The following is a 13,304-nucleotide window of genomic DNA, read 5'->3' on the forward strand; positions in this document are numbered from 1 at the left end:
AGGGTAAGTTACCCTGAGAGAATATTGAGAATAATGAATAATTCTGTGAAGGAGAAAATTAAGCAAACTTGAAGACACACAAAAGCCTCTATATGACTGGAAACACGGAATAGTCCACTGTGGTTAAAACATATGGTTCACATAGAATAAAGTCAGAAAAAGTAATATGAAAATATCTCTTGATTCTGAGTACTAGACTAAGTAACTTTGAGTAGTAGATTAAAGAATTTGGATTCTTCAGAAGTAAATTGGGAACTATCAAAAGATCTTGAGCAAAAAAATTCAACACCGTGTTTCAGAAGATTGGATGGAAAGACAATCTAGGAAGCTACTGCAATAATGAAGGATAGCAGCAATTAGTTAAAAACGTTTCTTAGGCAGGTAGCTGTAAGAATATGAAAGAAAAGATAGATATACAGGAGCATTAATGGTACCATAAACTGATAATTTTGCCTTTACTCTTGAAAAGCACTAAAATCTAGATGTAATTAATCTACTTGCAGTTTAGAATGAGAGTAGTTCACAAATGAGCTTTCCTTGTTAAATAGATACTAAGAAGGAAAAATCCCAAGCATAACTTTAAAAACAGAAATTGTCCTAAGTACTAAGGATGAACAATAATGAAATTAAAATGTATGTATTATGAAAAGACATAATGTAAACTATATTGGGGATTGTAAAAAGATATTCATAAGTATTAAGGCTTGGAAAAATGCAACTATATAGATATAGGAATGCAACACATTTCTGAAAAGAAATCACATTAATTCTAATAAAAAGAAAAATATAGACTAGATTCCCCCTACAAAATATATTAAAGCAAATTCTTACTTATATTAAAATATTTTACATATATTCAATTCATGAAATTACTTAAGAAAATACTTCAATTTGTTGCTCAGTTTTCTAGATTTATTTTTTTTCAGACATGAGCAAGTTTCTTTTTCATCAGTAGATTTCTGGTCTCCTAGAGACCCTAGGAACAGTGAGTCATCGAATTCTTCTAGGCAGAATCCTAAGTCTACGTATGTGGGAGATCCTGAATTACAGAACAAAAGAGTTTTCCAGTTTAAAATCCCTGGTTGTTTAACTGATCATTTTAATTCTCACTTCATTTCTGTGATTATTTTTAAATTGTGTGGAGAGTTTAGTTTCCTCAGGTAACAGAAAGCCACAGTTTTGGTTTATACTAAACATTTAGCTGCACTTATTTCACTTGAATGCTTCCAACAAGAGAAATGTCCTTCTCTATTTCATCAACGATTAAGAAAAAATTCAGAGAATGAAACAAAACTTTGCAGGATAATGGCGAAATGTTTATTCATAGAATATGTACTTACTTTTGGGGCCACGTGATGTCACTCTCGGCTGAGAAATTCTCTGATTCAAAGCCATCTTTTAGGCTTTGGAAAGACAGTCCGGTCTTTTATAGTCTCCTAGGGCAGAACAGTGACGAACACAGCAGGATGGGACTGAAGGAATCAGAATATTTCCCCTAGTTTTGAAAAATTTTTCGCTAACTATAAAAAAGATCGAGTATTTGAAATGTTGTACTCAAGTCGAGGCGACCAAGGGGACCGGGATCTACTGCTACTGTTTATCATTCTCACAGCCTGGGAGACCGGGAGCAGCCAGGTCCACTACTCAGTCCTGGAGGAGGCCAAACACGGCACCTTCGTGGGCCACATCGCCCAGGACCTAAGGCTGGAGCTGGCGGAGCTTGTGCCCCGCTTGTTCCAGTTGGATTCCAAAGGCCTCGGGGACCTTCTGGAGGTAAATCTGCAGAATGGCGTTTTGTTTGTGAATTCTCGGATCGACCGGGAGGAGCTGTGCGGGCGGAGCTTGGAGTGCAGCATCCACCTGGAGGTGATCGTGGACCGGCCGCTGCAGGTGTTCCATGTGGAGGTGGAGGTGAAGGATATTAACGACAATCCTCCTGTGTTCCCCGGAACACAAAGGAATCTGTTTATCGCGGAATCCAGGCCGCTTGACTCTTGGTTTCCACTAGAGGGCGCCTCCGATGCAGATATCGGGGAGAACGCTCTGTTGACTTACTGGCTGAGCTCCAATGAGTATTTCTCTCTGGACGTACCAACCACTGACCAACAGGTAAAGCCTCTGGGACTTGTATTACGAAAACCTTTAGACAGGGAAGAATCTCCGGAACTTCATTTAGTGCTCACGGCCACTGACAGAGGCAAACCTGAGCTGACTGGCACAGTTCAGTTACTCGTCAAAGTGCTGGACGCCAATGACAACGCCCCAGCTTTCGACAGAACACTCTATGCAGTGAAATTACCAGAAAACGTTCCCAATGCAACGTTCGTAATTAAACTTAACGCCTCAGATTTAGACGAAGGCTTGAATGGGGATATTATTTACTCATTCTCTAGTGACGTTTCTCCAGATATAAAATTTAAGTTCTACATAGACCCCCTAAGTGGGAAGATTATAGTAACAGGACATATAGATTTTGAAGAAAGTAAAGCCTACAAAATTCCAGTAGAGGCGATCGATAAAGGCCTCCCACCCCTGGCTGGTCACTGTACAGTTCTTGTGGAAGTTGTGGACACTAACGACTTTGCTCCAGAGTTGATTATCAAAACGCTCTGGCTCCCTGTCAAAGAGGACGCACAGCTGGGGACAATCATTGCCCTGATCAGCGTTATTGACCGAGACGAAGGTGCAAATGGACAGGTGACCTGTTCTGTGATGCCTCATGTCCCCTTCAAACTGGTGTCCACCTTCAAGAATTACTACTCGCTGGTGCTGGACAGCGCCCTGGACCGCGAGAGGGTGGCAAACTATGAAGTGGTGGTGACCGCGAGGGACGGGGGCTCGCCTTCGCTGTCGGCCACAGCCAGCGTGTCCGTGGAGGTGGCCGACGTGAACGACAACGCGCCCGCGTTCGCGCACCCCGAGTACACGGTGCTGGTGAAGGAGAACAACCCGCCCGGCTGCCACATCTTCACGGTGTCCGCTCGGGACGCGGACGCGCAGGAGAACGCGCTGGTGTCCTACTCGCTGGTGGAGCGGCGGGTGGGCGAGCGAGCGCTGTCGAGCTACGTGTCGGTGCACGCGGAGAGCGGCAAGGTGTACGCGCTGCAGCCGCTGGACCACGAGGAGCTGGAGCTGCTGCAGTTCCAGGTGAGCGCGCGCGACGCGGGCGTGCCGCCTCTAGGCAGCAACGTGACGCTGCAGGTGTTCGTGCTGGACGAGAACGACAACGCGCCCGCGGTGCTGCTGCCCGGGCCGGGCGGCGGGGCGGGCGCACTGAGCCAGCTGGTGGCTCGGTCGGTGGGCGCGGGCCACGTGGTGGCGAAGGTGCGCGCGGTGGACGCGGACTCGGGCTACAACGCGTGGCTGTCGTACGAGCTGCAGCCGGTGGCGGGTGGCGCGCACAGCCCGTTCCGCGTGGGGCTGTACACGGGCGAGATCAGCACGACGCGCGCCCTGGACGAGGCGGACGCGCCACGCCATCGCCTGCTGGTGCTGGTGAAGGACCACGGCGAGCCGGCGCTGACGGCCACGGCCACCGTGCTGCTGTCGCTGGAGGACAGCGGCCAGGCGCCCAAGGCCTCTTCGCGGGCGTCGACGGGCGCCGCTGGCGCGGAGGCCGCTCTGGTGGATGTGAACGTTTACCTGATCATCGCCATCTGCGCGGTGTCCAGCCTGTTGGTGCTCACGCTGCTGTTGTACACGGCGCTGCGGTGCTCGGCGCCGCCCAGCGAGGGCGCGTGCGGGCCCGGGAAGCCCACGCTGGTGTGCTCCAGCGCGGTGGGGAGCTGGTCTTACTCGCAGCAGAGGCGGCAGCGGGTGTGCTCTGGGGAGGGGCCGCCCAAGACCGACCTCATGGCCTTCAGCCCCAGCCTACCTCCGTGTCCTGGATCTGTAGATGAAAGTGGAGACCCACAAGCTTCTTTGGACTCCTCTGGGAAGGTGGGTTGCTCTAATATTTTGTTTTTTTATGTATGTATTCATTTAGTCTTGCAAAATATTTTAATTATCCTATAAGATACTTTTAAATAATTTTTATCCAATTTTTTCTAGTTCTGCCAGGATGTTTAATTTTATTTCCGGAAAGTGAACCTTAACTTTGTAACTGACTTTTGCTTCGACTTCTAGTTGAGAATTATTATAAACCATACACTGAACAGACATTTATTAGAGCTGAATCCATTTTATTTAAAACCTGTTGTGGGAGTCATATTGAATTCCTGATTAATTGCTGCCACCGACCTGAAAACTATTAGGTGAAAACAAATTTAGTCATTACACATTAACTGCATCACCACTCTATCAAATGATAATTTATTTCTAAAGTAAGCATGGTAGTTTAGTCTAATTATATTGTTTTTAAACAACCCCATAGCAGATAATATGCAGTCACTCTTACCTTGTCAACTTATAGTTTCCTAACTTTCTGGAGACACGGCGGTCAGCACTAGTTAGTGTCTGTAACTTCAATAAGCAACTTCCAATATACCTAGAAAACAGTTGCTTTACTTTAGGAATTTAATGTTGACAATAATTGTTTCAAATATAACTCTTATTCCCATTTGTTCAAAATATGTTTCCTTACATTGTCTGACAGTGTAGATCATAAGAAAATGTTGATTGAGAATCTTTTCTACACATAGAAATTTTTTTGAAATTCATGTTTTATCTGATATTGAAGAAAATACTTCCTGAAAGGTACTTTCTTTCCTGAAGAAGACTTTCTCCTTTTATTGAAATTTTCTGTTAGTAATATAATGCTGGGGCATTAAAGATATACCCATATTTCACACTTTGAATTCTCTTGAAATTGTTGTCTGGAACTTGACCAGTTTACATGAGGATTCACTTTTTCTCTCAGTATTCCAAAAGACAGAAATCTGGAGATGAGATTGTGCACCTTTAAAGTCACTACAAGCTAAACTTACATTTCCTGGATTATGGTTTGCAAGTTTCAAATTGGTGGTTCTCCACACTCTATCTTTAGTCCAAGCATTCGTTTTGTTTTTCTAATTTATATCTTAAAAACTTCCTTTATTCTTACATTGCATTTTTGTAATGTGTTTTATATTTCTACTCAGGGGTTTTATTTTATTTTTTATCATGTCAGGTATTTTACAAGGCATTTCTTAATTGAAAATTCAACAGAGCAAGTCAGAGTGGACTTGAGAATAGAGCCACAATGTAACCAGGCACTTGCAAGTAAAAATCACTTAAATATTTCAGTACTTTGTTTCTCTCCAAACGACACATGTTTGGTTTATGCTACAAAGCAATCTATTTTTTTCCCATTTTATTTCTTGAAAACTTGAATATTCTCTGAACTCTTGTCATAAAACCTATGTCTGTTGGCACAACTCACCTTAAATCCAGACTTATACCTTCAAATATCTCTGTCCTTGTACTTTTTCAGGTTCCATATGCCACTTGTACTTGGGCCCAGGTATTTGATTATGTTATATGGATTAAGGGATGCTAGAAGTGTCATTTGCTTCCGCCCCAAAAAACTGCCACCGTTCCTCTAGTATCTTAGAACTAGTATTATTCATTAAGTACTTACTACATATTTTATAATTAAACATTTTACTCTTTATTATTGATGGCTGCATTGATATAAATGGTAATATAGTCCCTTATACTAATCTTTATTCTCTCCCAGAATATGGGCTATCATTGTATGCAAATTTTCAGAAGATCAGTGAACATCTTAGTAATGAATTTATCTTTTGGGTCATCAGGAAGCATGAGCACACTGGGATTCAGGAAATTCAGGATTAAAAACAGCTGGGAAGTCCAAAATAGAGAGGTGAGAGCTTGGAAGACACTTCATTGCTCAATTCAAGCCAGAATCATGAGACCAATAATGAAGCTCCCCTATGCCAGTCTGTTAACTGTAGTTTCTAGATAGGGCTAACTAAGTTATGACTCGATCTCAGACACTTTTGAGAGTGAAAGGGGCACTATACAAATGTATACAAGACCACAGACAAACATAGAGCATATTTCAGGCAAACTGGTTTTTATGGTCAGCCTATCCTCAGGCCTGACAATGCTAACTGCTTTAGCAATATCTGGGGTCCTTATTGAACATTCTGCTTCCCAGACACCACCTAAAGTTTCTGAAATAAGAGGTATTGGCAAATTTGCATTTTAACAAGCATTCCAGGTGATTCTTATCCAACTGAAGTTTTAGAGGCTATAGCCCTATTGAGTTGCTTGGCAAAGCAAGTTCCTATTATTTGACAGGATATAATTTAACTACACTACTTTTCATTCATTATTGGAGATTTGTATTGGGGCATTTATGTTATTACCTGGTTAAAAATGCTCATTAACAGCAATGGAATTTAGTTTATATCATTGCCTTGTGTTGAGATGATTAATCAATGATAAACTTATTTTTAGACTCCAGATAGTAGCTTACACTGAACATTGCTATTGTGGGTGGATAGATTAACTCATTACATTTTAATTCATGCTGTATAAGAAAAGTAACCCTTAAAATCAGAATATGAATAGACTTTGACCCTAAAATCATTCTAAAGGAGTAGAGAAGTATAAAAACAGAAGTTAGAAGCACACATACATCGATGAATCAGTGACCCTCATTCCTGTAAATTTTCTTATTTATTCTATAAATATTCTATTTTTCAGAGCTCAAAATTATTGACTTCTTTAAAAAAATAATTAAAGTAAGAAATTAACCTTTGGATAAGACAAAATCTCCCATCAGTAAGTTTTCCTTTTTTTTTTTTTTTTTGCGGTATGCGTGCCTCTCACTGTTGTGGCCTCTCGCGTGCCTCTCACTGTTGTGGCCTCTCCCGTTGCGGAGCACAGGCTCCGGACGCACAGGCTCAGCGGCCATGGCTCACGGGCCCAGCCGCTCCGCGGCATGTGGGATCTTCCCGGACTGGGGCGCGAACCTGTGTCCCCTGCATCGGCAGGCGGACTCTCAACCACTGCGCCACCAGGGAAGCCCAGTTTTCCTTTTTTTTTGAAAAAGAGAAACTTCAACTTTTATCAGTAGCATATAGTATATTGCCTGCACCGCGAGGCATACAGGATCTTAGTTCCCCGACCAGGGATTGAACCCGAACCCCCTTCACTGTAAGCGTGGAGTCTTAACCACTGGACCACCCAGGAAGTCCACCATAGATATATTAATGGAGAATTTCAGTTACTGAATATTTGATTCCAAGGATTTTGAGAGAGAGAAAGAATTTTTTACTGCAGGTGATGAAAAACTTTGACACTTATAAAACTATTAGATAATGCCAAAACTGTATATTTGGGGTATTTGAAAAACATAAATATAACAAAGATGAAATTAGTTGTCTCTGAAATTGGAAATCATAAATTTTTAATTATTTTGAATCAAAATTAAGATTCTTTTTGCCCATGTGAGATGTGTATAAAAAAGTGAAACTTCCCCTGTATAACCAATTTCTCAATAAAAGCACTTTTCTGTCTTCTTAAAGACAGGAACACCACTCAGCCTGTGCAGCAGCAATATGTAAAGGCTTTATAGGGTGACGCCATTCTATAGGTAATCATTTTATCCAAAGAGCCAATTTTGGTCTTGAGCATTATGAAACTAACGTGGCTAAAGTGAGCCCTGAGAACAACTGCCGTTTACGAAGCACTCACTCTCCTTGAGGTATTATACTAGGCACTTAATATATCATAGTTCATGCAACTACCATATTATTATTAATATGTTATGAATGTTATGAAAGTGAAAACTGAGACGGAGATAGGTTAAATTATTTTCCCCAAGTCACACACTAGTAAGTTGGAGACTAGGAATCAGAAGAGAGGAATTTCTGATGTTGAAGCCTGTGATCTCTCTACATTCTAGTGATGATTGGCATTTAGAAGTTGCAAATACCTCACAGAGAACTGATGCTTGAGATTAGTGTCTAAATAAGGTTTATTTAATATCAAAATAATGACAAGGAGAAGTGAATTAAGGTTTAGAAGTTGAAGAGACTTAAATTTGTTATCCAACAAAATGCTAGTACACTCAGTATTATACACATATTAAGCGTGTTTTCAAATTCAGCTAAAGACAATCATGGTTAGGGAAGGAATTACTTCTCTGTGATTTTCCACTTAAGAAAAATGCGGCACTACGTATCGACAATGATTATTATTATATACAAAAGAAACGTAATGTGAGTCTTGGAAAGTCCATAGAGACCCAAATATATGAAAATAGAATGAAAAGATAGGAACAAGAGTTGTTAAACTCATGGAATTGTACTTACACGTTAAGCCACCGGGTGTCGCTGTCTTCCACAAAATGGCTTTTCAGAACAAAGGCATGATCCTGTTTCTCAAGGACTAGGAAAGAGCTACATTCGGAGATCTCAGCCACTTCAATAAAATTGGATGCAAGAAATCGAATAGAAAAAATCGGAGCGGTGGGTGTGTTCTGGACGCCGAGTCACTGATTTGTAAAACAGGAGAAAGTTATGATGTTGGTCTACAGACCTATCAGGCAGAGAACCCAGCGCCTGCTTCTCTCGTTTCTGCTCATTGCAGCCTGGGAGACAGGGAGCAGCCAGGTCCATTACTCGCTCCCGGAGGAAGCCAAACACGGCACCTTCGTGGGCCGCATCGCCCAGGACCTGGGGCTGGAGCTGACGGAGCTGGTGCCGCGCCTGTTCCGGGTGGCGTCCAAAGGCCGCGGGGACCTTCTGGAGGTAAATCTGCAGAATGGCATTTTGTTTGTGAATTCTCGGATCGACCGGGAGGAGCTGTGCGGGCGGAGCGCGGAGTGCAGCATCCACCTGGAGGTGATCGTGGACCGGCCGCTGCAGGTGTTCCATGTGGAGGTGGAGGTGAAGGACATTAATGACAACCCGCCGGTCTTCTCTGTCTCAGAACAAAAGCTCTCAATTTATGAATCTCGACCGCTTGACTCTCGATTTCCTCTAGAAGGGGCATCTGATGCGGATATCGGAGAGAACGCAGTGCTTACTTACAGACTCAGTCCAAATGACTTTTTCACTCTTGATATTATAAACAAAAAGGACAAAGGCAAATTTCCAGTGCTTGTTCTACGAAAACTGCTGGATCGTGAAGAAAATCCTCAGCTTCAGTTGTTATTAACGGCAACTGATGGAGGCAAACCCGAACTGACGGGATTTGTTACTCTGCTGATCCTGGTGTTAGACGCCAATGATAATGCACCTCTATTTGACCGATCCGTTTATGAAGTTAAGATGTATGAAAATTCAGCGAACCAAACATTAGTCATCTGGCTAAATGCTTCTGATGTGGATGAAGGGATAAATAAGGAAAAAATATATTCATTTAGCTCTTTGGTCCCACCCAGCACAAGAAGGAAATTTCTAATGAATGAAAGCACAGGAGAAATAAGAGTAAACGATGCTATTGACTTTGAGGATAGTAATACTTACGAAATTCATGTAGATGTTACAGATAAAGGAAACCCACCTATGGTTGGTCACTGCACTGTCCTAGTGGAAATCCTGGATGAAAACGATAATTCACCTGAGGTGGTTGTCACTTCTTTGGCTCTTCCGGTGCGAGAGGACGCTCAGGTGGGCACCGTCATCGCCTTAATCAGCGTGTCCGACCGTGACTCTGGCGCCAACGGGCAGGTGACCTGCACATTAACACCTCATGTCCCCTTCAAACTGGTGTCCACCTTCAAGAATTACTATTCGATGGTGCTGGACAGCGCCCTGGACCGCGAGACCTTGGAGAACTATGAGGTGGTGGTGACAGCGCGGGACGCGGGCTCGCCTTCCCTGTCGGCCACAGCCAGCGTGTCCGTGGAGGTGGCCGACGTGAACGACAACGCGCCCGCGTTCGCGCAGCCCGAGTACACGGTGTTCGTGAAGGAGAACAACCCGCCCGGCTGCCACATCTTCACGGTGTTGGCGCGGGACGCGGACGCGCAGGAGAACGCGCTGGTGTCCTACTCGCTGGTGGAGCGGCGGGTGGGCGAGCGAGCGCTGTCGAGCTACGTGTCGGTGCACGCGGAGAGCGGCAAGGTGTACGCGCTGCAGCCGCTGGACCACGAGGAGCTGGAGCTGCTGCAGTTCCAGGTGAGCGCGCGCGACGCGGGCGTGCCGCCTCTGGGCAGCAACGTGACGCTGCAGGTGTTCGTGCTGGACGAGAACGACAACGTGCCCGCGGTGCTGCTGCCCGGGCCGGGCGGCGGGGCGGGCGCGCTGAGCCAGCTGGTGGCTCGGTCCGTGGGCGCGGGCCACGTGGTGGCGAAGGTGCGCGCGGTGGACGCGGACTCGGGCTACAACGCGTGGCTGTCGTACGAGCTGCAGCCGGTGGCGGGTGGCGCGCACAGCCCGTTCCGCGTGGGGCTGTACACGGGCGAGATCAGCACGACGCGCGCCCTGGACGAGGCGGACGCGCCGCGCCATCGCCTGCTGGTGCTGGTGAAGGACCACGGCGAGCCGGCGCTGACGGCCACGGCCACCGTGCTGCTGTCGCTGGAGGACAGCGGCCAGGCGCCCAAGACGTCTTCGCGGGCATCGACGGGCGCCGCTGGCGCGGAGGCCGCTCTGGTGGATGTGAACGTGTACCTGATCATCGCCATCTGCGCGGTGTCCAGCCTGTTTGTGCTCACGCTGCTGCTGTACACGGCGCTGCGGTGCTCGGCGCCGCCCAGCGAGGGCGCGTGCGGGCCCGGGAAGCCCACGCTGGTGTGCTCCAGCGCGGTGGGGAGCTGGTCTTACTCGCAGCAGAGGCGGCAGCGGGTGTGCTCTGGGGAGGGGCCGCCCAAGGCAGATCTCATGGCCTTCAGCCCCAGTCTTACGCCGTGTCCACTACCAGACGTAGAAGGGGAAGAACAGTCTACTGGAGGCAACCACTCTAGCAAGGTGGGTTATTGCTTTTCAATTTTTATAGTTTGCTTTGTGAATATTTTATTTCACCGCTTTCCCCCTCAAATATGTATCTTGGAATACCTTCATTCTTTGTCTAAATACCATGTATTTATATAATTCCTCAAATATTCCTTAGTAATTCCATTTGTAATATAGTTTATTCTAAAAGTTCACTTTATATTCTATATACAGTACCTTGTGCATCAACTTTTGCTCAATACTTCAATTTTTAATATATGCCATTTTTCTCAATTCATTTATATTTTCCAATATAAATATTTGATGTCGGTTGAAGGTTTTTATTTTTTCATAAACTATTTTTTATTTAAAAATATTTGTTAGATTAGTACTTTATAATTTTATTTAATTTTTAAATCTAAAAATTGAAATAACCTTGCTACAGTAACAAAAACCTGCTACGATCAATTTCCTTCACGATGAAAGTGTGGTTTTTGCTCCCTAAGTACAGAATGTGTAGTGCAACATAACATAATGCATACTGTAACTTCAGTGTTTACACTTCATTCTTTTTTTTTTTTTGGTGGTACGCGGGCCTCTCACTGTTGTGGCCTCTCCCGTTGCGGAGCACAGGCTCCGGACGCGCAGGCTCAGCGACCATGGCTCACGGGCCCAGCCGCTCCGCGGCATGTGGGATCCTCCCAGACCGGGGCACGAACCCGTGTTCCCTGCATTGGCAGGCGGACTCTCAAACAATGCGCCACCAGGGAAGCCCTACACTTTATTCTTAATAGTAGATTATGTAGACTGGAAGATTACCATTTTAAAAAGTCCTAATCTATGGAATTAAATTAAGTGTTTTGAATTTTAAATGTTTTTTTGAATTTTTATTTCAGTTTTTTACTTTTTTTTTTTTAACTGAGTTTAGTCGGATAATGTCTGCCACTGGCTCTGTTATTAACATAAATATTTTAAAAAACCTTTGTAGACAGTTTAATTCAATTCAGAATGACTGAAATTTTAGGATGAAACCATATATTTTCCCAAATCAAGGATTGCTTTTAACATTCTTGACAAAAAAAGGAGTTAGCCCATTTCTTTTAAAACTTCTTATTTTTATAAACATATTTAACACGCTCTTTATTAGATGGCATTAAAATGAGACTAATTATGAATATTCCTTTGCTCTTGGCAGCATAGTATTTGTGATACCTTGTTTCAAGGTGAGAGGGACTTCCCTAGTGGTCCAGTGGTTAAAACTCTGCGCTTCCACTGTAGGGGGTGAGGAGTTCGATCCCAGAGTGGGGAACTAAGATCCCACATGCTGCGTGGTGGGGGGGGGGGGAAAAAAGAGTAATGAACCCATAGGTTTATTGGTATACTGTAGTAATTAGCTATATGATAGCCTTGGAACGTAGGAGCTTTAAAAACTATCTCTCATATGTACTTAATTAGTGAAGGAATTCTTTTTTTTTTTTTTTTTGCCCCGGACGCGCAGGCTCAGCGGCCATGGTTTGCGGGCCCAACCGCTCCGCAGCATGTGGGATCTTCCCGGACTGGGGCGCGAACCTGTGTCCCCTGCATTGGCAGGCAGACTCTCAACCACTGTGCCACCAGGGAAGCCCTGAAGGGATTCTTAAAAGCAAAAATAGAATGGACCTACAGCATGGAGTCGTTCCTAAAGGGAATGAAGTATTTCAATCAGCAAACATGAGGAGGTTTATTTCCTAGTAATGTCTTTTTCTCAAATTTAGCCACCCCCATGTGCTAAAATTTTTCCTTCTCTTCTTTAGGTAAATATGTTGGTCTTGAATTTATGGCTTCCACAATTAATAAAAGAACTAGCTGTAGTTAGAACTGTAAATCTTTGGCATAGATTTAATTATTGAATCACTATTTTAAAATGTGTTTAAAATAAAGACTGTAGCTATTACATAAAATCTAAGATTTCCTTGGGTAAACATTTATAATTTTTTTTAGTAGGGAAATTCAGGATTAAAGTATTTTTCTAAGACAACACTGATAAACTTTATTGCAATCAATAATTATGCAAATTTCAGCATTTAAAAAAATTTGAGTAAAACAAGAAAATAAAATTGAGTGATTAAATAAGATTTAGAATACTCTTGATACCCTAACCTCCTTAAACCCATTCTGGAATAGAATGCGTTTAAACAAAGTGACAAATATAACTTGAATTCCTCATCAGTGGGTTTTTTTTGGTGGGGGGTAGAAAGAGATTACTTTTACAAATAGCAATGAATATAATGCAAATTTACACTGTCCTTCAGGTTGGAAACTACAGCATTCACCCTGAGCACATACAGTAATTGAAAAAAAAACTTTTAAATGAGACAAAGGTAAATATGTTTTGTATTTCCAGGAGTCAGTACTTGGTAAATTCATTAACATCGAAGCAAATATGTTTTTTGGACAAACTGATAAGTAGCTTGCATATGAGCATGGGTTTGA

General features: G+C 43.7%; 2 protein-coding genes across 4 annotated transcripts in view; both read left to right on the top strand.

Annotated features, from left to right (window-relative positions):
• Positions 1-13,304, top strand: part of LOC307183653 (protocadherin alpha-C2) — a gene marked incomplete at its 5' end in the record, with an annotated part of 158,075 nt that overhangs the window by 32,142 nt on the left and 112,629 nt on the right. The window contains one exon of one of the 3 annotated variants that reach the window (XM_079916481.1): positions 1,393-3,939. The exons of the other annotated variants lie outside the window; for them this stretch is intronic. Coding sequence (XP_079772607.1) covers positions 1,546-3,939 — 2,394 coding nt within the window. Of the gene's footprint in view, positions 1-1,392; positions 3,940-13,304 lie in introns of those variants that run through there. 3 annotated transcript variants of the gene reach the window in all.
• LOC307183654 (protocadherin alpha-10-like) lies at positions 8,249-11,009 on the top strand (the record flags this gene model as incomplete). Its single annotated transcript, XM_079916486.1, is given in 3 exon segments — positions 8,249-8,325; positions 8,327-8,447; positions 8,451-11,009. Coding segments are annotated over 3 exon segments (2,739 nt in total). The 3' UTR covers positions 10,992-11,009.

The sequence above is a fragment of the Stenella coeruleoalba genome (genome assembly GCF_951394435.1).
Source record: "Stenella coeruleoalba genome assembly, chromosome: 3".
Taxonomy (NCBI): Eukaryota; Metazoa; Chordata; class Mammalia; order Artiodactyla; family Delphinidae; genus Stenella; species Stenella coeruleoalba.